Source organism: Sander vitreus, chromosome 20 (assembly GCF_031162955.1).
Source record: "Sander vitreus isolate 19-12246 chromosome 20, sanVit1, whole genome shotgun sequence".
Classification (NCBI taxonomy): Eukaryota; Metazoa; Chordata; class Actinopteri; order Perciformes; family Percidae; genus Sander; species Sander vitreus.
The window spans coordinates 8,658,119-8,684,662 of NC_135874.1; the positions used below are offsets into that span (position 1 = coordinate 8,658,119).

Here is a 26,544-nt window from a genome sequence, read left to right on the forward strand (position 1 = left end):
CTTTTTAAAATTGTTTGTATTGACAAAAAAATCAATATCGAAAATAAATATTAGTTGCAGCCCTACTTATTCCTCATTGTATTATAGTATCATAGTATTGTGTGTCACAATTGTTTTATTGAAGCTAAAGGATGTTTACACTCAGTAAAATGTTCGACCCACAACTCCATGTTTTAAATGGCTGCACCTTTCCATTAAATGGAAATACTCTGGCTGTCTTGTGCATCATTTTATACAAATCCCTCTTAAATTGAACCTGACATTGGGGAACTTTGGGATCTCCACTAACATTGAATATAGACTTCTTTAAATAAATGTCAACAAGGTTTTATGTACAATGTTTGCTCGCACAGAATACGTTTGTAATGAATAGCCCACCTGTGTAACAGTAAAAGTGGTACATTTCATAACATGAAACAGGAAAGAAGATTAAGTCACCTTATGTTATTTAGGCTTGTACTTTTTTCTTTTGTTGTTTAGATAATTAACTCTGTAAGCCATTCTTCTAAGTAAACATGTTTAATATACAAAACAGTCTTAACTCTCATTTGCTCATTTTACTTTAAGCTATTCCTTTTGTTTAGTGAGAGACATTTATGGAAAAGTTTTCCCCCCCCGTTTTACAATGCTGTGAAATCTACTGTTTAAGTAGCAGAGTAACACAGGGAAGTTGTAAAGTTGCTTTGCTTCACTGGAGCTCCCCTTTACATTAACAGGCAAATTGCTACAACATGCTGAATAACAGATACTCTGGATCTGGGGATATAGTACATATAAAGTCTATAGTAGTACATTGAATTAAATGGAACTCCAGCAGAATGTTTTGAGGGGTGCATAATCTGAAAGGCCACTACAGTACCATAACAAAGCATTATTCAGGCTATGGAGGGCTGGACAATGAATCTTTTAACCAGCCTTCCTGGTATTTTGCATAACAATAGAATTTCTTCTACATTATGTTCACTGTCATGCAAATCTCTGCTTCCTGATTTCTGGTTCTGTCAGTCTCACTTCCCCCTGCTCTTTTCTATTTATTTTTTTTTTAAGTCAAGGATGTATTTCCTTACTTATATATTTGAGTATGGACCTGCTGTGTGACGGAGATAACATTAACACCAGCCTGGTCAGCTGCATTCCTCATTCGACCGGGCACAGAAGTGTGTTGCCCATTGTTTTAGGATTCAATGCGCCCCCCCCCCCCCCGAGAATGCAAGAAGCCACTCACATGTGCAGAAAACATGTCAGCTTGATTGTGTAATTGCTCGTCTTGGGTTTGTATCAACACACATTTTTATGAGGTTTACTATTTTCCACCACCAACCTCCTCTACTTCATGCTACTTAGAGCCTGACATTGAAGGTTGGTGGTTTTGGGTTGGGCCACTGCTGGGGTTGGCAAAATGAGTCCCGCATGGTGAAGCACAGGGAGTGCTGACCCACCACAGGGACGAAGCGTTTCCACTACAGACAGCATTCACCATCATTATCGCTCCTGGATATCAAAATTCTCTCAGCTCCATGTTGTGATTGCCTCCATTTTCATGTATGTTGCATCAGATGTGCTTGGTCCAGCTGCTAAAGCACGCATAGTCGAACTGACCTTGTTTTAAACAAATGCGACAACACACTCTGGTCCCATTTGTACACACACACACACACACACACACACACACACACACACACACACACACACACACACACACACACACACACACACACACACACACAACTTGTGCATGCTCTCAACTTTGTGGAAACAGAGGAAGTCTCTGGAGTATGTGAGGGTCTGTTTTCATTTGAATCTGAAACTGGTCAGTGACGATTTCATGGTTCACACACACAAAGATTCATTGTGTTAACTGTCATGTGACAGCCTCAAGTCAAGTCGCCTAAATCTATCTGGACACCCTCTCAATTACATCTGCATCGGCCAAAAAGAGGATTCTCAACCTATTTGAATCAGTCTGGATGGTGTTGAATCCAAAGTGAAACCTTTGTTAAATCTGTGGTCGATTTGCATTTGGAATGGGAGACACTGATCAATACTGATAGCGTCCCTTAAATCCTCTCTTCTCTATTGGAGGCATGTCTTAATGTTTTCTCTCCGGGTTGTTCTCTCTCACTTCTCATAAACATTCACATTTCATTATGCTTCCGAATATGGATGTTTACAGAGTTGACTGAAACAATCATTGTCTTCTTGCTCACAGGGAGAGTGCGGATGGAGGAAGGCTAGCAGTTCAGGTGGAGGACAAGCTTGTGAGCATCAAAAATGTAAAGGTGAGTGTTTTTGGTGTTATATCCAATATTATTATTAGTTGTGTGTCCTTTGTAGGGGGGACTGGGTGAATTGGGAGGAGTGTGTAGAGGGTATCTATCACAGCAACAGGATGTTTACAGCCTTGGATCAGTCTTTTCCTGCTTGATGTCACTGTTGTTTATATATATTAAATATTATGTGTTGGGCTCACACATACACATGGATTGAGAGAGCCCCTCCTGTCAAAAACACGCACTCTGACACTGCACAGCAATACAGAAGAATATAATAAATAGACTGCAAGACAAGAAGAGTGTGCAATGTTTTTTTAATGTATGGTGACAGATTTGTTTTTGGTTTGCTTCTTTTTTTAGTTGTTTTAGGTTTCAAGGTGGTTCTGCACAATTTTGAAATAATTATTATGTGAGTGACACATTCCTGTAAGCTGATACTTTCTCTAACTTACCAAGCTGCTGTGTAGACTTGTCTGATTGGTTGAGCTGCATTGCCTGCAGACAGCCTGCTGCTGCATGCAAACGTTTCCTTGTGAATGTTTGCATTAGCTAATATCGAGATGATACAACTTTTGTGTGTTTGAAGGCTATGGCTTGTAGATGCAAAAGTGACGATTGTTGAGGATCGTATAGCGAAATGTTTATCTCTTTTGTAATGCAAACATGCAAAAAGATAAAAGAAATTCAGCTTTCAACTCATTTTAAAAGTCACATTTAGTTACAACATTCAAACTAGTCACGTACACGAAGACCTTTTGTTGATCAAATGGGTAGTTACAGAACTGCCCCTTTGGTTTATATTTGGTGACGTACAGAGAGAATTGGGATGGGGGAGGAGAAAATCTGTTACAAATGATGTGATGGAGACAAACCACATATGGCCTCCCTCTGCCATTGAAAAGGATCAAGATTCCAAGGCTCTTGCGGGTCTCATGGGAATAATTATTTATGGAAAGTGGGACAGTTTTGGAAGATCTGAGGCGGAAAGGAAAAAGGATGGATTTTAAAAGACAATAAAGCTAAGTTACAAACAGCACGTATTACAAGCTATAAAGAGCTACTGAACTAGATTAAAAGTAAGAAAACGATAAAGGGTGATGTTTTGCAGTGTCTCCCAACTTGATATAGTTGTCAAACATGTCTTTATCAGTGGTTTGGAGCTCTGTAGGCCAGTGGCCAGCATTGCTCTTGGCTAATCCCTTACTACAAGGCCATTGTTGAATTTCCTAAAAGTGCTGAGGGGTTAAACAATCATGCTTTCAGGCAAGCCAATTGCTGTGAACAAAATTGATACCCAGAGCTTAGTGTTGCCTAATGCTGCAGTTAGAGAAAGGAACATCCATTTACATAGATAGTTGGGTGGGTTTATCATTTGGATAATGATTTAGATAATTGACTCCTTGGTTCGAAGTACACAAGTGACTAAAGGACCCTTTTCCTATCCCTCTCCGTAATGTGACTCTACCACTGAAGTGTCCTTGAGCAAGACATTTAACTTTTACCAGCTCCAACAATGCTATTTTTGCAACTAAACCTGCACTCGCCAAATGTAAACATGATACCCTGATGTCACCTCAAACATTTTCCAGTGCAATTACACTGGAATCTGATAGTAACCCAAAATCTCATATGCCAAAAATGAAAGGTCAATTTCATGTTCGGGTGTCAGCCTTCAGAATGAAAGAGAAAGGGCTTAACATTCTTGTCACTGTTAAACAAGAGCTATGCGACTCAATACTTTGACACCAATAATGTGATGGTATACACACATACTACATACATAGGTTAATCTGAATAACTGGTGCGCACAGATAATCAATTTCAATGTTTTCAAATATTTTTAAAAGGAGCAGATCATTATTGAAATTAGAATTAAAGCGGTTTAACAGCGCTAAAACATCCGAATAGATACTGAAAATTGTAACTGTTATTCTGGAACAATGTTTTGTTTTATTAGGACAACTGATATTTAATCCCGGCGATATGTTGCCTTATAATATTATAGTAATATATTACCCAGCTCTATCAAAAATCATAGAGAAAGCCACTTTCTCCACTGAGATTTACCTCCAAAAAGAAAGATTAATTGCAGCTAAAATACATGTTGCAAAAAATACAGGGCTAACAAACTTGAAAAACTTCTTCTATATGGAAATAGTTTGAGTAAGTTTTAGGTAAAGTGGGCACACCTGAAGAGCTTTATGACCCTGTATAAAAAAAAAAAAAAAAAAAAACATTCCTGGAAAAACTATTTAAACGTCACAAATTGAAAATTACAGCGTAGGTATCAGAGGGCGTATTTCCCCTCAAAGTCCGGTGCTCCCAGTGAGAACAATAGCGTTCTCCAGGTTGAAAGCAGTGATTTAGAAGAAATGGTTAGATGCTGTACGGTTTCTCCAGTGCAACTGTTGTGCCTGGGCAAGTCCTAATGCTGATGTGCTGTCTTTCCTCAGTTCAGGGTTCACTCACAGTAAGCAGAAAGGTGTTTACCGTTGATGCAGTGAGCCGACTAAAGAACTGGATGAGGAGTGAATGCGTTGCTAATGAATGGAAACAACTTGCGTGCAATTCCACTCCATAGCAGTCCCATACACAAAAGCTATAGTACCTGGCTTTTTTTAAATAGCTCCTTTTTCTTTTTTGCTCTGTTGTTTATGTTATTAAATGTAAGCAGGTATTATCTTTATACATTTTAGTATGCAAATTAATTAGCTGTTTAGTATTGACAGACAAATTCATTTATTTCTTGTTCTTACCAAATTAAGTATTTGTGCTGTATTGTTGACTGCTATTGGATCATATCAAATAAAAAAGAGAATTTGGGGGGGGGGGAAAGTAATCCTTTTGTACTTTACTCTTCTGTTTTCCTTCCTGAAGCTGGATGGACGTACAGACGGTGCTGTAGATTCGAGGGAGAAGCTTCTGGAGTATTGTTTTGACTACTGCTACTGGTCGGTGGACCCTGCAGAGCCTCACTATGCCTCGCAGGAGGAGGTAATGACATAACTCCCTAACTAAATGTGTCTATTCAGTAAGCACTGGAATATCCAGCTTCTGGCCGTACTCTATATAAGGTAGTATTCCAATGATGACCAAATAATCACTGATCTACTACACTATTCCAATATTTTTTCCATTTACATGCTTTGAGGCGTAGCCTGAATAATGACTGAATAGTTCCCTCCACAGTATGTTAAAACATAAGAGTTTACATCCAGTATTCAGCCTCAAACCCAACTGTACTGTGGTTCCTCCTCCTTGTTGTTATTTTAGTGTAAATATAGCAAATAAACAGCACTTTGACAGATTCCTTTACAGATATACGCAAGACTGGATTGTGAAAGGAAATCCAACACAAAGAGGGGTTCTCCTGGTGGAAAAAAATCACGACATATTTTCTGTTTACATGGCATTTTCATAATTGAACATTGGAACATTGCAGTCAGTATAGTAAGTGAGATTAGTCAATGGTTTATGTCTTTTAGTTATGGATGAATCTAGTATATGTGTAATTTGGTAGGATCTGGTTTGACATGTAGCCACTTGTGCAGCAGTACCTAAAGATTTGTCTTGTTTTCGTGCCATGTTATATGCCCTCTTGTGGGTGGAGACCAAGTGCGTGCTGATCCAGGCTTTTGGCCACAAGTTGACACTGGGCAAACACAACCTCTGTACCAAGAAAAAAAGCCCAGAGGAAACGCTGTCCTAGTAGACAAACCACAACAAAACGGGTGTGTTGTGTGTTGTGTGTTGTCTGTTTTTACACAGATGGCCACTCGGGGGATATGATATCAGCTCCATCTGTTACCCAGAAGTCTTGTTGCCTCAGACATGGCATTACTAGAGTCATCTCTTTTTTCATGTCCTGGCTTTGATTGGGCGATTAGATATCTTTGTGTTGTTTTGATTAGGGGGTGTTGCAGGAACCTGAGATGGGCTCCACATCAAGAGTAAGTGGTCCCCAAGTCTGTTACAGGAAAGCTCTCCAAAACCTTTTTTTTTTTTTTTTAGATAAGTTCTCTCAATAATTTATATTTACATCAAGTTTTCATTGTTCAGCACAATAGCTGCTCCATTACTGTTACAGTCACTTTTTCTATCCTCTGCCACTCCCTCACTGCCCGTCCCTCCTCTTGTCAGAGCTGCCTTTGTATGTGTTTGAGAAAGACCGTGCTGTGATGACGGCCCACAGAGTAACAGACAACACAGCACTTTTTCCTTTTTAAACCTCCTTTTCATTTCTCTCTCTGGCTCTGGCTTTGGTTGCAGCTGTCCTCAGCAGAATTATGTCCAGTCACAGTGGCCTGGTTGCCACAAGACATTCCTCTGTTGACCCGGGGTGGGCGAAAGGACACCAGCGAAGGACAGAGCTGCTGGATTTTGTATTTGACCTCTTTTCCTGCACCAGAATCGTCAGCCGTTTACTGATCACGTCACAGTTGAATATATTTGAATTAAGCATTTCTGTGGTAGATGTAAAAAGCAGAAAAGGCTGTGTTTGTGTTGTAGGGCAGCAAGCCAGATTAATGGAGCACACTGGCAGGTGGACACTATAATGCAAGAGCCATTCTAAATATTTTACCAGACAAATTGCTTTTTAGAACAGTGACGAGCCTGTCTAAGTGGTGGGTTTAGGAGGCAGATTTGTTATCCACACAACCAAAATCTTACAGCAATGTTGGGACTTGATTTCCCACACTTGTGTGTCGCCTCATTTCACATAATGGCATTACATTTAGGCTCTCAAGTGAGGGTATGGATTTAGTTTCTCTCTTACCAACCACATACATTTTTAATACATTAATGAGTTGATTAATGAGCTCTGGATTTTCTCTTGGTTTTTACTATCTATACTACCTAATATCTTTAAGCATGCTTTTTCTTTTTTCAGATTACTTTTTTGGGCATTTTAGGTCTTTAATTCCACAGGACAGATGAAGACTTGAAAGGCGAGAGAGAAGGGGAATGACATGCGGCAAAGGGCCGCAGGTCGGAGTCAAACCCGTGGCTGCCGTGTCGAGGAGTAAACCTCTATATATGTGCGCTTGCTCTACCAACTGATCTAACCCAGCCACTGGTTTTCTTTTTTTAGAGCAGAAAGACAGACTTGCTCTGAATTCGGCTTGCACTGTAGTCCCCATGAGACTGAGACAATCCGGGCCAGTAGTGGAATGAGACATGGGGATCTTAACTCTTGCTTTTCCAGTCCAGTGCTATCCCACCACACCCAGTGCCCCTCAGAGACTGGCTGCCCAGCCCCTCCCCACTCCTGTGCGGTACTGTCTGCTGTACATGTCCATGCATCACTGATAGTTTACATCAGATACTTATGAGGGTTTCCGTCCTCATACACTGTTACAACGGAGAGAGTAGACAGCAATGCGGTAGCTAACTATATGTTGGGGTGCCGATGTGGTTGCGTACGTGTCGCTGAGGGCTCCTCACAAGAAAAAGGCTTGTCTTACCGGATGGGAGGCTCAGTTTTGAAGTTGTATCTGTGGGTCAAAAGAGTTTCTAGAAGAAGGTTGAGCAGAGAGGAAGGAGAAGGGCTCTGCCAGGTGAGAAGAAATAGGTTTTTGGAAGAGATCCATAATCCATAATGGGAGCCAGCTGTTGGGACTGTTTGTCTAAACGCTGCCTTTGTTTTGAGGCTAGATATTGAACTAATAAATAGCTTTTTTCACTATTTAATGAAGCAAAACCCTCAGCTTGTTTATTGCTTCTGACAGTAAGAAACATGGGAGAGGAAAGGAAAAGAAAAGCAGAGGACTTGAGACGGAGAGTGGCAAGAGAAACTGATTAGGCACGAATAGAGAGTGCAAATGTGAATTCCTTCGGTAGAGTAGGAGCAGAAGCGGAGCACAGGAGGGGAAATGGGCGGGGGGGGGGTCCACTGTGCGCCTGCAGCCCCAGCTCTCGCCTGCCAAACTCACAGCTGCTTCACTAAGTCATTTTTCACAGTTACATTTCAGCGCAAAGACGTCACTGCTGAGGATTCGTCTCAGAGCACAATGCTGTTTTTTATTGCCAAAAGGAGTGGACTTGCTGGGGTTTTTCTCCTCCTCCTCCTCCTCCTCCTCCTCCTCCTCCTACTCTTCTGTCTGTGTGCGTGTGTGTGTTTGTGATTTGATTATGCTCGCAGTGTTTCTAGGTCTGTGTGTCAGTGGTGCTGTAGACTAGGGAGAGAGAATAGCTTCTCTGTGTATCCTCCACACACACACGTGTGCATTTACTCCCCCCTTAACACAGTCTGGTCCAGTTCAGCCTGGTTTGAATTAGCCACAAACAGGACACCAAATAAACCACATGCTGTCAACAAAGAAATAGGTGATCTACGATCTACGCCATATGAATGCAGGACAAGCACCTGTGATTTATGTATGGACTTACTGCGAGGAGTTGTAACAAGAGAGACTACATGTGGTTGGGTGGATGTACATCACAAAAGGTGCATGTAACTCCTCTTAAAAAGAAGAGTACAGTCTGCAAATTATAATTCTTAACTGCACACTGTCAATTGGCAATCTGGGTGCCAAAGTTAAATCTTTTGTTAACTGACTGAGGAAGATCTAACTAAGATTTAATGATCTGCCAATTATTTTCTCAATTAAAAATGTTGTCTATAAAATGGAAAAAATGGCCATAATGTGATTATTATTGAGTATTATTGTTCTATCTGACCACTGTATTTCATAAAGACTGAGTTGAGACAGCAAAGGCGCCTTTTCACAAACATGGTAGACACACTGTATGTTGTATCTTTATTTTGGCAGGTTGCAGCTTTTTATTTGCCATCGGTGATAAGAACAATCTTTTCGATGACCTCCAAACCTAATTTGTGTTTGTGTTGCTGCATTTATTTTAAAGGAAGGAGGTTGTGTTTTTGTTCATAATTTTCTCAAAAACCTGGTAGAAAGTTAGGTCATGGAACAAGGAGTGAGTGATTAGCTTTTGCTGCAGTTTTGGAAACAGAATTTTCTTAAAGAATTTCTTAACATTGGGGCGTTTTTAAAAATGTTTCTTCTTTTCCCCTTATAGCTGCACATACTTTAATGAAATAAGTCTGGAATGTATATTCCACCATTGTCTATTTTGATGCACATCCAGAAGCAGTATTCTTTATATTGTTAAAATAACTAATGTAAATAATGTTTTTGCAGCCTTTGTGGATGTACGTATGCGCTCACTTTGTGACATCATCTGGCAACTTAAATACACACGTATGTCAATAACACAAAATAAGTGATCACAAATGGAGTCCTTAAGGACAGAACTGGGCGGTCTTTGTTTAATCGCATCTTTTCTACATAGTATTCAGCCATAGTTTTAATATTTATGGACTACGAGTGTGGGGTTTCAAATCACACACTCAAATGATATCCAATAGTGCAACATTGCATCATGACTTTGCGTAAACATACACACCACTTTCCTAAAGCCAACTGGCGTGTTATCTGTACGCATTTTGAGCTATCCGCATGTATGTCTACGCTGTATACAGCATACATACATACGTAACATATACGTAAACATACACACCACGTGGCGTCGCAAGAACGTGGCGTGCTATCACGAGAACAACGTCACACACGTGTAAAAAAAAAAAGAAAAAAAAAAAGGTTGGGTTTAGGGAAAGAACATTGGGAAAGGCTTAAGTAACACTTAAAAAAAAATGACAAAAACATGACGGTGACCAACGTCACACGCTTAGGGAAACAATAAACGGTTGGGTTAAGGAAAAGAACATTGGGGAAGGCTTTATTTTTAAAAAAGTTTAAAAAAAAAATAAAATAAAAAGGTTGACAAACGCCACACGTGGGACGCAAACTCCGCCCTCCTAGTTGAAAGCTCTGTGTTTTACCCATCCGCCACCTCAACCAACCTCCGTCCTTTCATACTACTTGCTACGGCGATAATTCACTTGTAATATAGGTCAATGGAGGCCAAACGGCGTTGATAAACATGCTAAAAAAAACGATTATGCGTCTTTATAACACGCAAAAACGGCATACGAATTGGCGTGTCATACATACGCCACTTCGTGAGATCAGTCTGAATAGTGTAAGAATAGTAGTTGAGCTTAGGCCTGCATGGTTTGGGGAAAAATATGAATCACGATTTTTTTTGCTTAGAATTGACATCATGATTCTCTGCCACGATTTTTTTCTCATGAAGTGTAATGTTTATTGCACACATGAACCATGACAAAACAAAACAAATTGGCAGTACCAAACATAGATTTATTTATTTTTTTGGCACCTACAGCACATTGCACATCACCACAAGCCTGTAAACATAGAGGCTTCAATGACTAAAGAAAATAAAGTACATACTGGTCATTTTAGTACAGTAGGCTACCAAAAATAGTGACATATAACACATTGAGCTAAATATGGCCCTGATACAGGCGCTATCTGAACTCCTTGAACATGTCTTTACATAATTAAAACATGTCAATGTCAAATGCTTTCAATAAATTAATTGAAGAAAAAAATCTAAGTCATTTAAAAATTAAATTGCGAACGGGTGAATCGAGATTGCGAGATTTATCGTGCAGGCCTAGTTGAGCTCATGTCAAACTGTAGTAATATTGCACCAGTTAATTCCCTAGTGAAGGTGCCCTATGCATATCACACAAGGCTCCCATCAGTCTAGAGGCTGGGGAAGTCATTTCCAGCCTGCCATAAAGAGTGTGACATGCAGCTCCGCTCTACAGTGTTGTGTTATGGTCCCTTTAACAAGGTTGGGGGAGGAGCAGCAGCAAATCCCCAAACTCTCTCCAGATATGGTTTTATTTATTTGGTTTACGTCTCTCCTTTGCCCCAATGTCAGTTGCAACCAGAGTGTACACTGAAACATGGAATTCACTTCCAGAGAGCCTCCTGCCTTCATTTTATTCACTTTCCTGTCCTGTGTTCCTCTCTTTCCCCACTGTCCTTCTTTCCCATGTGTAGGGAGGCCTGAGTAATGAAGAGCAGCCTATCTGTCTGGCTTGGGCAGCTCTGTCTCCCTCGTCCCTCTCCTGCAGCCTCTCTACCCTCCCATGCTTTTTTGACCTACAAATTCTGTCCAAGTGTGACAAACGAGTGCGTTGTTTAACTCCCCGCCAAACAGCTTCCTCTCTGTCTCTTCTTTCTGCATGTGATTCTGTCTCCCTGTCTGTGTCCTCCCTCCCTCACTGTAGTCCACTCTACAAATGTCCCCCTCTTTCACCTCTGATTCTCTAACCTAGATTTCTAGCAGGAAGTCAGGACAAGTCAAATCTCCAGTGACATTTCTTTTACTGTGTCTAAACAAAAGAATTTAGTTTTTGCTCAGGGCCCAGCTGTTTGTGTAACCCAGTTGGAAAGCGTGGGATGGGAACCGAGCGACCCGTCTCAACGTCTCTTCTGCAGCTGTCCAGTAGATAGCAGTTTTGTTTGTATGACTGACCGTTTGGGAGAAAGTTGCATCTCCGTTTGCGCTTATTTTTTCGCTTGCAGTGTCAAGTCTTTCCATTGAGCTCAGAGACGTCCTCCCAGTGAGAGCGGTTGTGGAGGGAAACTAAATCTCCGTCCTCTTGGTTGCGTCAAACCTGGCAAAAGCACTGAGAAGCTGAAGTTTTTAAATGTGGCGAAGTGCTTCACATTGCTTGTCTGGCCTTTTGCCATCACCCTTGACGACGTCTCACACATACACACACACACACACACACACACACACACACACACACACACACACACACACACATACTCACGCACACTTCACATAAATACTTCTCTAGGGTTTAGTGTAAAGCAAGGCCACATGAAACCAGACCAGCAATTGGCATTTTCCACAGCCAGTGATTACAGGACTTAACTCATTACATAGGCATTACACCATTACTTTTTCACTCTTGTCAGTCTTTCTCTTTCACTATTGCTGTTCTTTTTCAACATTTCTCACCCGCTTTGCTGCCTTCTTCCACTTTTTTTTTTGTGTTACCAGGCCACCAACTAGGCTGCCACTTTAGGAAAAAAGTGTTTCAAAACAAACATGGAACACAGTTTTTTTTTAAAATCATGGTGCAGATCTCTGACAAGAAACCCAGCTGTTTTTCAGGAGACCTCATTTTCCTGAAAGAGGTCTGGTTCAACTTAGTTAGACACACACGTGACATTTCAACTTTCCTTTTGATATCTGTTGCCTAAATAGGATTGTACAAGGTAACATCTCTTTGTATGTCACTACTTTATTTAAAACTGTCTGTCATGCATATCATGTGGCGGTATTAATTTAAACTTGTGTGTACATTAACATGCTCTCTCTTTCCATCTGCTGACATTACATTCCTTGAACTATAAATCTTGGAGATAGTAGTGTGCTGTGATTGTGGCGTTTGCCGATGAGACTATTGTGCAGCCAAATATCTCTGTTAATGCATCCCTGCATGACTGGATGATGAAAAGATGAGAAAAATGAAAAGAAAATGCTGTACATATAGCAGCATTCTGTGACATGCAATAAAAGGGACAATTATTTTCTCTGATAGCTGTTTTTCTACTTGATCATATGATTTTTATGAGGCAAAGATGGGAGGAAGTGGATGACTTGTGCAAAAGGCCATGTTTTGGATCATAACCTGCTCTTCATAAATACTCCACACTATATGTCATGCATTTAAGCCAAAGCAGACTCTCCTTTTCTTTGCCTTCTGCTAGATCTTGAGCCCATTTGCCACCTTTTCTAACCCCAAAGCCTTGTTTAATTCTTCCTTCCTAACTCTCTGTTTTGACCGGATGATTTTGACCTGCATTTCCTGTAGAAGAATGAAATCTATATTCTGCTTTTCCTCTTTCATTGTTAGATTGTTTGCACTTTTTTTTTTTTGTCAGAAAGGGAAGCAAACTGTGAGGCTTTTGTCCTTGTTGTGGATGCTGTTTCCTCTAAGTGGCTTAACCGAGCAGAGACACACACATGCACATACACATGCACGTGCAGCGGCCTGCTGATGACAACCGCCTTCCTGTTAATGGAGGTGTTTAGTCTGTCCCCTGTGTTTTTTGAGGCGACCCACAAGCCTGCACGCTTACTCTGGCTCTGGCCCAGTTGCTTTATCTCCAGGCAGTTTTTTCTCCTGCTTCATTTGATCCTGGAGTACATTTCCATTCCCACAATGCAACCTGTCGCTTACATCAACTGCTTTGTTCGTCCAAAAATACCACCCAATGCTGCAGGGAAAATGTGAAAGTAGGTTGTGGCAGAGGGCCATTATGTCCATTTAAGCAGCCGGAGCGCGATGGCACAAATTACAGTCTTCTGATATCATTTGGTGTGACCATAATGACAAACGACAGGATTGTTTTAATGTTGCCCGACACGGCCTGTCTAGACAAACTCATACACACAGTTTTAATTCGCTCAAGAGGTTGGAATAAGTTTATGCTTCCTCTTGTGGTTTTGTTCAGAGGTCATTTAAAGTGTTTTGCAGACTTTTAGAACTAAATGGGCAAAAAGAGGTAGAAACCGAGAAAACAAAAGGAATAGTGTACAGAGAGAAAAGAGAGAGTCAAGTTTAGAGAGAACGTGCACAGTTGAAGTGAAGTTCCTGCTCTTTGTGCTAAGCCTGGAGGGACCCTCAGCCTTAGTCGTAGCCCCCATAGAGTAAGTTTAAGAGGGTCAACTTTAACAAGCGCCGTATTGATTCTCTGTGTGAGGGAGGAGAGGGTGTCCGTGTCTGTTTTTGAACATTAGGATGAGGACAAGACTGGGGCGGCGCTGCTTTTTGTCTTCATGTTTAAGCCTCCATTCAGCCAAGAGGCAGGGGGCAACACTTGGTGGTCTGGACTCCAGGGGGCTGCACACTTTGTCACATTACTATTTCTTGGGGAACAGTTACATAAGGTGCTCATTTTCTTTTTGACATGAAATTAAATTTAGAAAATAGGTTATACTTTGTTGGCTAAAATTCATTTATGGTTTATGTACACTATATTGCTTACATTCCCGGCTTTTTTTTAGCAAGGTCCCTGGGGAAATATATGTAACAGCAGTTAGTTAGGCTTAGAGCTGAAGCAATTAGTCAATTATTTGATCAGTCAGTTGATAGAAAATTAATCAGCAGCTATTTTGGTAGTTGATGTATTGCTTCAGTCACATGTCAAGCAAAAAGACCAAACATTCTGTTTACATCTTCTGAAATGTGAGGATTTTATGCTTTTCTTTGTCATGTATGATAGTAAATGTAATATTAATTTGGGGTTTTAAACTGTTGGTCTGATGAAGTAAGCAATCTGAATAATTTATGTTGGGCATAATGGGCATTTTCCACAATGTTCGGACTTTAAAAAGAACAAAACACGATTAATCAATGAAATAGTCTACAGAATAATTGGAAAGTAGTCGGTAGTTGCATTCATCAGTTAGTGCTAAACGTGTTCAAATGGATTCCATACACAGGAATAATGATGTGTTGGATGTCTTTACATCAGTGCCTGTTGGGTGATTTATAAGGTCATTGAGTAAGACAGCTGTTGTGGCAGCACTTTTTACTAGTTCCACGTGGCTGTTGTCTGCAGATGGTTGGCTAGGCTACAGAGTAATGAAAAATGTGTTTGTAGGGTTTAGTTAACAGTTATTTTCTTAATTTAATATTCTGTGTAGTTCTTTTTTGATAAATAGTTTAGTCTGTAAGCTGTCATGACTTAAAGGCTTAATCTATTATGAAGCTTGTTGTTTTTATTTATTTATTTCTTATGAATAATCAGCTATTATCAGAAATGTAAAATGATTCCAGTAATCTGAATGTAAAAAATGTAACTAATACTTTGCATCTCAGTAAAAAGCAGGGTAGCATTAGTCGTACTTCTTGTTCTGTAAATGGTATTAGTCAATAATTGAATAAGTGATTGACAGAAAATGAATTGGTAACGATCTTAATAATCATTGATTTGTAATTTTTGCCAAAGGAATCACTGGTTCCATCTTGTAATTTGTGAGTATTTGCTCGTTTTCTTCGTTGATAGTAAATTGAATGTCTTTGGTTTTGGATTGTTGGTCGGACATTTTTCTCAACTTGTTTAAGACTAATGGATTAATTGAATAAATGATCAGTGTCTTTGGAAGCAAAGTAACTGAAAACATTATGTTTACTATATTCTAGTGACCCATGGTGCTGATTAACATTTCAAGCAGTTAATTAGTATTCTGTATTACATTTTAACAAGTCGCTGTCCTAACCTTGGCTGTTGGTTTGCGCGCTGGTTTTTGCTTTATCAGTTGGTCCGCTGTGGTTAGATAAGACATTGATCTCTGTGTGAGTGTTGAACATTTTATGTTTCTCCGAGAAATCCTAAGGTTGTTGAATATTAACACACACAGATTTCACACACTCCTGAGAACAACCAGATGAGCATTGAATCCTTTCAGGGTGCTCTCACAAGTCCAGGGCCTTAAACAACAGCTTTCAACCACATCCAACCTAAACCTATTCCCACCGTTTTGTAAGCCTAGAGTATACACAGGCTTAGCTCCAGGTTCTCACTTCTCCTGACAGTGGTTGGCCGTCACACACACGGGAGGTATGTTGAAATGATTTCTGTGTTTGATCCGTGGAGGTCGTGGTAGCTTTGAGAGCATTCCTCCTCTCTCCTCTGTGTACTTACCCACCAGTATCTGTGGTTCAGGACCCCTCACTGATCCCCAAGGTGTGTTATGGTTCTGGAGGGGAATGTGCTGTGTCTCAGGTCTGCTCTAGATCAGGTTGCTGAGCCTTTGGATTGCCGATGGGGCCACATGTCCCCTGGAACTCGTTCTGATGGAGTTTCTTTTTGCATCAGTAATGAACAATGGAAAGATAACAACAGAGAAGATTGATCATTTGTCCATTTGCCTTACTTCTAACAAGTAACATGCACACACAAAAAGTACTATAGCCGCTGCTGCCCTATAATAAATGATAGGCTATTAGGCAGAAAACACCCACATTGCTCACCATTCACAGTGTGTCGTGTGGAGCAAGGTGTTCCATTATGGATCTGTTGTGCCCTCACAATGCAAAGATATTTGACTTTGACACCCATACGAAGATAAGTATCTGCAAATTCTATGCCTCTGTGACGCCAAGTAAAAAAACAGGTTTGCTGACACTTTCAAATATATTATGCTGGTTTGCTGTTTGTCAGCTCTGAAAGTGAATTAGGTCCATAGTTCTCTCCTGGCATCCGTTTTTCCAACTAGTGTAAATTGAATGACAATGGTGCCAAATATAGAGCTGAAACGACCAATCAACAGCACCACAAACAGCAGCCTCCACAATGACCATGAAATGTAATCAACACCTCTCACCTCAACAAAAACTGAACATTGCATCCTTTATGTGGTTAGGATTGATATCAAGACTGTTACATTAGACTGCATACATTTAAGATAGGTGTACCTAATAAACAGACAACTGAGTTTATATTCCAGTATATGTATATCTTCTTGTAATAATATTAAATTATGGGCATGCATCAATAAAAAAAAGTAGTCCGTCACTACATAACTACATATGACAATAGCTTGATAACGTTAAAATCATGTAAATTGCATTTAAACATGCAGCACTTCAATACTTTCCATACCATTTCATCACAGAATCTCATTTCATTTTGGTTTATACAAAACTAATTTGATATGTATGTCATGTGACTTTGAGTCAGTAGTAATGGACAAGGGATGACCATCAGGAGTTTCTGTATGATATTGTCATGATAAATTGTTAATTGGTAACATTTCATACGCCTTCTGGCATGTGCTTCGTACTAGTTAAAGTTGTCATAAAAAAAAAAAACCAAGTTGATGTGATTAGGCCTCGTGCTAAATAATCTCCAGACTCTCAGATGCAGACACACAGAGAGAAGGAAAACAAGAGGCCTCAGTTGATTGTTTTGAGTGGGAATCTCGCGGATCCCCCGTCTCACCACAGCGCCTTTAGGCAAGGTTTATTTTCCTGACCCAGTCACTTTTTTTTTTTACCCTCACATTGGATTCTCTCACATACACATTTTGCAAAGTTGTTTACCCAGAGTATTAACTGACCTCCCTGCTCCTTACCCAAACACCTCAGCAGGAAGCAACATTACCTCCCCACCACTGGCCCGGTGCCACAGCATTGTGACTGTGAAACCTTGGTGTAAATCTACACTCGTGTAAAAACACAATGCGATTAAGATCAAGGACATCAGCTTACACTGTAAACACCTCATCAGCCCACAAGAGCACCTACTTTTTTTACTGGTAAAACACGCTTTCAGATGGGTTTGCAGGTATTCTCATTCTTACCTAAAAGACTTCAATCGTTAACATTTTCATCCTGAATCAGCAACCTTCTTAATTATCTAGACATTTTTGACTGCACCCAGGTATACATTTATATAGACATATCATATAGGGCCTGTCCTGACCTGGTTTTAGTCAGTCGTTCTTTGTGTATTTGTGATTTAGGTTGTGTGTGTGTGTGTGTGTGTTAATGTTCTTTAGGTGTTCCAGGACCTGGGTGTGTCGGTGCTGTCCGGAGCCTCAGAGGGCTACAATGTGTGTCTATTTGCTTACGGCCAAACAGGATCTGGAAAGACGTACACCATGATGGGGACACCGGTAAAATCACTGGATGGCACTATATACATACGCACCAGGCACATTTTAGGCAATGCAGCTGTTACACAAAATCTATACCCAAACCATGCTGCACTGCAAATATGCAAATGTTACATTCTGTAATGAACAGCATTTAGTTGTGACCCAACTCTCCATGGCAACTGTCAAAACAATACTACCTCACTTTCTGTTTTTGTTTTTTGTTTCTCTTCTGTACGATGTCAGGACTCCATTGGCTTGACTCCTCGGATCTGTCAGGTACATCAGTGGATTGTACAATTCATTGTAGTTTACACACTAATAATTCAACTATTTTTGCATCCGGTGTTGTAGTGTAAAGTCAGTTGCATTTCTCTTTTCCTTGCAGGGTCTCTTTAGGTCTGAAGACACTTTTTCTGATGGGCAAAACTCAAGCAGAGTGGAGATCAGGTACTGTGTTATTAATGTCTGACTGTGTGAAGTCTTTGCCTTTTTAATCACTGCAATTTTAAGTGATTAAGTAAGTAATGATGTTAACATTCAAATTTAGATGGGTACTTTCAGAACAATTATGCTGCAAAGCTGCTGGCAAAACAATGCATATCAAAAACTTGATTTCCTTGTCGGTTTTTCTTATCCTCAACGTCTTGAAGGCAATGTTAATTTGACAAATGCAAATATGCTTTATGGTTTCTCCCTGATGTTCATTCATAAGGAAAATGATTAATTTCCATTGTGTAGGCTGTGTTTCTGGGTCGTTAGGTTGGACCAGCGGTCTAAAACGCAGATCATAACCATGACTACGACCCGGTTCACATAAAGCCGGGGGCCATTGTGTTGTGTCACCCCCCTACTTTGTCTCTCTGCACTGTAAACTTTCCAGTAAAGGAAAATTGCCAGAAAGTTTAACTTAAAGATGTTCCTGACATGTTTTGGAAAATGCAGATGATGAACTTACAAAACAACTCGCATATTGTGTAAAGGGACTGTATATAGGCAAATTGACATTAAATAATCATCATTGACATCATTAAGTGTCTACATAGCAGGACTGCTTTCAGACAGACAGGGTTGTGTGCGGCGGCGGGGGGGTCACCATTTGTGTGACGTCCTGGGCAGTTCAGTGCTTTTGTTTGGTGTTTTAAAACTTTCTTGTGGCAGCAATAGGGGCAGTGATGTTTCCTGTTTACTGTACGGGACTCTCACACCGCCTCAACATACACTGACAAGTCTGATTGCCGGTTACCTCAGCGTGAACTTTTCAGCACAGGCCCGCTGTGTTTTTTTTTTTTGCATGTCCCCCCTGCGGCAAACCCGCCACCCCTCACTGCAGCCTAAAGGCAGTACCCACATTCAAAATGAATGGAAAGACCCGTGTTTTTGCCGCACCTCAGATCTCAGATCCGGCGCTGGCTGTGTGAACGCCCACTCATCCCTCTGTCTCTGCAGCTTCCTGGAGATCTACAACGAGCGTGTGCGAGACCTGCTGAGAGGAGGAGAGCAGAAGAAAAGAGCCTCCCTGAGAGTTAGAGAACACCCGGAGAAAGGACCCTATGTACAAGGTGAGTGTTCAGGACACCTGAATCTGTACTTTGTAAAGTGGTGGACAGCAAAGACATACTGTACCTCCCAGGACTAAACTCAGTTACAATTCTAAAGGCATCCTTTCTTTGCCCTTTCAGCAAGAATACCTAAGAAACGTAAGATGCTGATTCTCTGCTCTCGCATCTTGCGGCCCCCAACACCAAGTGTTGTTTTATTTGTTTTAATTCACTTCATTAGTTTGCATTGTAAAAGAGATAAATACAGGGAGACAATCCTATACACAATATATACACAAACACACCTGCATGTACACATACCAATATGCACCCACAGATGCATAAAAGGGAATAATTAGTACAACGACATGTATCTAAAAACACAAAGCAGTAAAACTAATTAAATGAATTAAAATTGAAATTCAATATTCAAACTTGACCCCACAGTTCCAGATGTTTTGCACAAAATGTTGAGCTAAAAAAAATCAACAGATTATTTCTGCCTTTTGTCTTTATTAATCTGTCCTCCTAAATACTTAACTAGAGGTCTAGAGGCTTCACATTCTCATTACCTTACTATGATCATTTCACAAAGATTAAAATAAGAGGGTTAATACAGTTGGACACTTTCCATATTTAAATGTTATGGTCTTGATGATTAGGTTTCTTCACGGGCTGTGAGCTCTAAGAAGTGTCCACTAACCATTTTCAGAATGTATACAAACACTCAGCGGTGCATCATACAGTAGAAGAATGTGTCTGAAACACTTTGCATTAAGAGAGTGAATATAAGAGTGGATACCAAAGTACTCTTCTCTCAACACTGTCAACACATCATTTTCTCAAATCCTAGACTTGAATGTGTAACATGGTCTGCAGTATTTTGAGTAATGCTTGTGTCTTGTAAGTTTAGATTATAAGTCACTGTGGTATGCGGTCAGGGATGGAATTTTGTTCAGTTGTTAAGCTCTCGATCTTGTCCTGAATTGTCCGTCATGGCTTTAATCCAGACTCCTCATGTAGTTTATCTTACTCTCTCTCTTTCTCCATCTGTCTCCTCATTCTTTTCCCCTCTTTCCTTCTCTCCCTCTCATTCGCCTGCGTTTCTATGTTTGAAGCCCCACATGATTTCATTGTCAGTATCAGGAAAAATCCCAGTTGACCAGAGGAAGTGAAGTCATTTCCTTGTGGTTCCAAGGAGAACACTTCACCACACACACACACACACACACACACACACACACACACACACACACACACACACACACACACACACACACACACACAGAGCACATTTAGGGCTCCCAGCTATTAAACTTCTTCTCCGTCAACACGTGTCCATCAAACTGTGTTTTCACACAACGTTTATTCTGTCGAAGTAATTTAAATATTTGTATAAAATGTCCATATTAAAACCAGGAGTGAGGAAAGGCATGTTATAGCACCACGAGGCTCTGTGTGCGCATGTGTTTAACAGCCTCTTAAGATGTGATTCACATTGTTGAGGTTTTTTGCTTCTAAATGCTGTAGGAAAATATTACGGATCAAGCGTCAAGTTTTGATGAGGCATTTCCAGTTTTGTGTCTTTTTTACATTTCTATCTCTCTGTTTTTTTTTTTAATGTTTGCTGAAGTGTTATCAGTGTCAGGTCACTGTCAGTTTTATGCTTGTTGTTTTTCAGAGCTATCTCTAAACATTTTTTACAAAAAGTGTTAAATAGCGTATCTTTTATATTATTATTATTTTTACTAACATTACTATGGCAGCCAGCCATACATAACTATAACCTTAAAAGCTATTTTTAATTCCCAGCTGTTGTATAATGTGCATCTTGTACCAGTCTTACTGTTACAGGGAGTTTTCCGCTAGATGGTGTTTTAAGCCCCCAGCGTCGACTTCAAGGCAGCGCTGCGACCGTCGACTTCAAGGCACCTAACCCTAACCCTAACCATTTCCTAATCCTAGTGCCTTCCAGGCAGTGATACCTGGAAGACGATGTTGGGGGCTTAAAACACCAAACACAGAGTTTTCCACCCTAGGTTTAACAAGAGTTACTTCCCGCTGCGGAAATAAAGTCAATTATTAAACATTTTGAGGTTGATGTTTAAACTTAACCTCTTGGTTTATTTGCTTTACATTTCTCAGTATTGTGTTTCTCTCTAATCAGACCTGTCGCAGCACGTGGTCTCAGACTGCAAGCATGCCATGGATCTTTTGGAGGAAGGCATCGCCAACCGTATCACCGCAGCAACCCACAACCACGATGCCAGCAGCAGATCCCACGCCATCTTCACCATCCAGTACACACAGGTCATCATCTCTCTCAGCCCTCCAATTAGCTTCTATACAACAGCTACACTCATCTGTGAATGAGTCAATCTGCTAATGGTCCTCTTTCTAACTTTTAAATGGATTAAAAAGTGCGGTTAATATTGTTAGTATCTATTTTCAGGTGGAACACGTATCCGTATTTGCAGGTGCTAGTCTGATTACTCTTGTCTTTTTCTCCACAGGCAATCCTAGAAAAAAACCTTCCTTCAGAAACTGTCAGCAAGATTAACCTGGTGGACTTGGCTGGGAGGTGAAACTGTTATTTCCTTCTGTTGTGTGTTTTTGCTCAACATCTTTTGAGTCAAAGTCATTGATTAAACTGCCCCCTAGTGGATCTTGGCTACAGCCCTGAGATTCTTTTCATTTCCACACATTTTTGTTGGGCAATCTGTGTCTTTAATCATTGTAAGGAACATGTACCTCATGTTGTGTTTATGTTGTTTCTGACAGTGAGCGAGCAGACCCCCACTACTGCAGGGATAGACTGACAGAGGGCTCTAACATCAACAAGTCACTGGTCACTTTGGGCATCGTCATATCTGCTCTTGGTAAATGAAGACGCTGCTTGTGATTCCATTTGAAGTTCAAGTGATGATGTCTAAAAAAAAAAAAGTTTTTATTTGGAATTAAATCTAGCAAGGATCTTCACAAATTCCATTACATTTCCTTGATCCTCACAGTATTCCCTTCTCTTCTGTAGCACTTTCTCCATTAATCCCTCAACCTTTTGTACATCTTCTTACCACTGCCTCCACAGCCCAGAACTCCCAGATGTCCAGCAGCTGTCAGAGTATCAACAGCATGGCATCTGAGGGTGATGGCAGCACGGCGGGAAGCCACAGCAGCTCCCTGTCTGGAGGAGGTGGGAGGAGGCACTGCTTCATCCCCTACAGAGACTCAGTCCTAACCTGGCTGTTGAAAGACAGCCTGGGCGGCAACTCCAAGACCATCATGATTGCAAGTAAGTGGAACACATGTCAGTATTGTGAAAGGAACACGGCTGAGATTTTGCACGTTTTGGTTCATTAACTATAAATTGCATGTGCTTATACGTATAAGCTTTAACTGAAAGTTTAGAGTTGAACAGCGTTGCGAACATGCGCTGATCTGTTTATCAATATCAAACCCTAAAGGAAAATATGGAAAATGAAAGGAATAATTGATAGTGAAAATGTAAATTTGCTAGTTTTTTTTATGCCAGACAACTCTTAAATCCCTCTTGTTACAGAGTTTCTTACAAGCACTTAAACTCACCAATATTGAAGACTTAAAAAAAAAAATACAGCTGCAGCAGTATCATGACGAGATAATGTAACTTTGATAAAAATAGAAGTCTGCAAGGCATTTCTTATGTTTTTGTATATAATCGAATAGCTGTATGGAAAGTTGGAAATTAAATCTAAAAAGTAATGGTGATGCTTTGGAAAATGGTTTGAGTAATGTGACCACATGCTGGCAAAACCATTGGTATGGTCCCTTAAGTCTCACTCATGAATTAAATTTTTTTTGTGATATCAGTGCTAATTGCTGTGTGTGTCTTTACTGGTGTGTTTTTGTGTTGCAGCGGTCTCGCCCTCCGCTAGCAGTTACAACGAGACCCTCAGCACCCTGCGCTATGCGGCCCATGCCAGAAATATTGTCAACAAGCCTCGGGTTAATGAGGTCAGTGGCTGTTAAGAGTCCGATGCCAAGAATGTTTGATTTAAATGTGTTGAGTAGGTTAAAGCTGTAGTGCGAAACTTTTTAATGTTAATGAACGTCCGTTACATTCACGATCACGGAAGGCTTGTGTCATGTGGACGCGCCGACAGTTTTGTTGTCATTACTTAGACTTCCTCATGGGGGCGGCAGAAACTACGCACTATAGTTTTAATGTGTACTTTTATTTCTGTGCAGGATGCCAATGTACGCCTGATCAGGGAACTGAGAGAGGAGATTGACAGGTTGAAGAGCATGCTGCTCAGCTTTGAAATGGTATGGTGACCTTTCATCACTAGAGCATAGTGCTCACTCTCCGGGGGTACACCCTACGGGGTTTCCCCCCCGCACTCCCCTTAGTACTGTAAGGCTTTGAATAAAAGAGATTCCCACATTGCACGTTTTTGTAGCAAAGGCTTAATACAGTGCTTTGTGTCTTTGTGACAATTTTATTCCCATGTGTGGTAAAGAGTGACTTGCATTGTAACGCAGGTTTTTGCACAGTATTTTAACTGATCATTTTTCCCCCTCTTGACTGACAGCGGCGTAATCCCAGTCCATCCCTTAGCGATGAGAGGGATGGAAATCTTTCTGACATCGTGCTACAGAACGAACTAAAGGTAACACAGGGTGGACACACATGGTTACATCTGCCTGACAGATACAGTAGTCCTGGACAAATCAAGCATCATGAGTTTGACACTCCACAAATTGACAATAAAAAAAAAAAAAAAAGATATATGTCATGCACATTTATTTGTAAATATGTATGATATCAACATCAGTTCACCCAAGTTACATTGAACATTTTCTTCCGACTAAATCCTTGCTGTATCCAGCTAGCTTCCCCCCCCCCCCATAGATTTTGAGGTTATTACGTGCTATTTGTCGAACCCAATGAGGAAAATAAAAATTCTCAGTCTGGGGATTATCATGAGGACATTGTTTCTTAAATAAAACATCCCTGTTGATATTTTCAAAATTCAGTTTTTTTTAAATGTATTGAGCTTCGTTCACCTCTGTTTGTATCGGGATGGCAACAGATGTGTCAGCAGTGGATATCACAAAACCTGTGTGTTGGAAGTGCATATCTGTGACACAGTATGTTTTCCTTCTGACTTTGAAACTTCTTAAAAGAAAGGAAATGGAAATTAGGAAATGTAAGGAGTAGCAGCAGCAGCAGCAGCAGCAGCAGTAGTAGTAGCAGTAGTGGCTGTTTTATATTGGTATCATCATTGTCTCCCTGACCACAGATATTTACCACTCTGGTTTCAACCTCCTTTTTTTAATTAATTACCTACCTTCATCATCCTCATCCATGTCTCCTCCTCAGGTGGAGCAGCTGACGAAGGACTGGTCGGAGAGCTGGAGAGACAAGAAGGAGCTGCTGGAGCAGTACAGCGTGGACATCAACCGAGACCGGGCCGGATTCCTCATCAACTCCTTCCAACCACACCTGGTTACCCTGGATGGAGATGTTCTTAGCACCGGGGTCGTCTTCTATCACCTCAGGGTATGATGATAAGAGGCAAATAGATATGTTGTGTCCATAAAGAGTAATGTCGTTGTATTTTTGGTATTATTTAATTTTCCCCCTTGAAGAAGTTTTTTCTTTATTCATTTTGTGCAGCGCTTTTCTTGAATGCACATCACTCATTTGAACAACATGACACAAACTCCCACAAATTGAAATTCTTTGCATTTGCTCTACTTTTCTCCAACTCTAAAGTTCCTGATTTATCAGCTGTCTTGACTAAAACCATGTCTTTTTTTCTACTAGATTCTTCCCCCTCCTCCTTCCTACTATTTTTCTTTGTTCTGCTAGAAAAACCCTTGAGAAAAGGTGCGTTTCTACTGTCTTTTCCTTTCACTCTACCCTCCAACTGTCCTGTCGATCTCCTGTGTGTGTGTGTGTGTGTGTGTGTGTGTGTGTGTGTGTGTGTGTGTGTGTGTGTGTGTGTGTGTGTGTGTGTGTGTGTGTGTGTCTTCCACAATGCATAAAGCGGGGTTGGATAAGAGGCTCTTAGTTCTGAGGCTAGGACTCAGGGGAGCTCAAGCTGTCCTGATTCTGACAATGACAAGCATACCCTTAGGCCTGACAATTACACTGTTTCCTGCATGTGAAGAGCCGAGGCCACCTGGGAACACATGTGGTCTTGACACCGTATATGAAAGCCTTTTATCCCATTAGATAAAACGTTAAAGTAAACAGTTGATATGTTTTCTTACAGCTAAGTGCAAGATTAGAATTGAAATGTCAATAGTTCTCCACATCATTGTGTAAAATTGTTGTCATCATTAGATCCACTATTACTTGTGTAGCATAACCAGCTTAATGTCCAGAATGCACAATAGTTGTTTTGATATAGATTTGAAATATAGCTGCCATGTTTACGCAATGTTTTTTTTTTTTGTTCGTACAGGAAGGAGTCACCCGCATAGGACCTCAGGATCAGTTTGAAGAACCACAGATAGGTATTATTTATTCATTTGGTTTCCATGTTTCCTTATCCAGCTGCATTTATTCCTTTTTAAATTGTATAATACGATTTTTTTTTTTTTTTTTTCAACTGTTGTACATTACACTAGTGGAAATCCTCATCCAGCATCTTACCACCATGCATTATCCCAGAGTAGAAATACAGAGAACTGGCAGCTTTAGACAAAACATGCAGTATAAAACATGAAACACAGCAGAATATATTATGAGAATGCATAGTCAAACATTATATATCCTAAAATGGACTGTTCATTAAATTAATTAATAATGAATAAGTGTGATTTGTGTTTCATCTTCTAGTTCTGCAGGGCAGTGCCAGCTGTGAGATTGAAAACCACGGAGGTGTGGTTACACTCACACCGCTGCCGGGCTCCGTCTGCCTGCTCAACGACAGAGAAGTCACTGAGGCCTGCAGACTGGCTCAAGGTCCGCTCATGTCCTCGACAGAACAGTTTGTTCCCACTGCACGTCTTACTGTACATGTAACACAGATTGGATATTTTGTAGTCAAAGCGAACAGCAAAAAGCGGTAGCATGTTTTTTATATCTGATCGTGGATATGCAGGCGATGAACTTGCATATCACTTTTATTTGACTGATCATAAACACACATTTTTATTTT

General features: G+C 40.5%; 1 protein-coding gene across 1 annotated transcript in view; it reads left to right on the forward strand.

The window, feature by feature from the left end:
- Positions 1-26,544, forward strand: part of stard9 (StAR-related lipid transfer (START) domain containing 9) — a 44,825-nt gene that overhangs the window by 1,116 nt on the left and 17,165 nt on the right. Inside the window, exons 2-17 of the mRNA XM_078276784.1 lie at positions 2,210-2,279; positions 5,151-5,267; positions 17,757-17,873; positions 18,099-18,131; positions 18,241-18,302; positions 19,302-19,414; positions 21,561-21,703; positions 21,907-21,974; positions 22,175-22,272; positions 22,482-22,685; positions 23,289-23,386; positions 23,621-23,698; positions 23,965-24,042; positions 24,756-24,935; positions 25,846-25,897; positions 26,223-26,348. Of these exons, the coding sequence (XP_078132910.1) occupies positions 2,210-2,279; positions 5,151-5,267; positions 17,757-17,873; positions 18,099-18,131; positions 18,241-18,302; positions 19,302-19,414; positions 21,561-21,703; positions 21,907-21,974; positions 22,175-22,272; positions 22,482-22,685; positions 23,289-23,386; positions 23,621-23,698; positions 23,965-24,042; positions 24,756-24,935; positions 25,846-25,897; positions 26,223-26,348 (1,637 nt within the window). The remainder of the gene's footprint in view (positions 1-2,209; positions 2,280-5,150; positions 5,268-17,756; positions 17,874-18,098; positions 18,132-18,240; positions 18,303-19,301; positions 19,415-21,560; positions 21,704-21,906; positions 21,975-22,174; positions 22,273-22,481; positions 22,686-23,288; positions 23,387-23,620; positions 23,699-23,964; positions 24,043-24,755; positions 24,936-25,845; positions 25,898-26,222; positions 26,349-26,544) is intronic.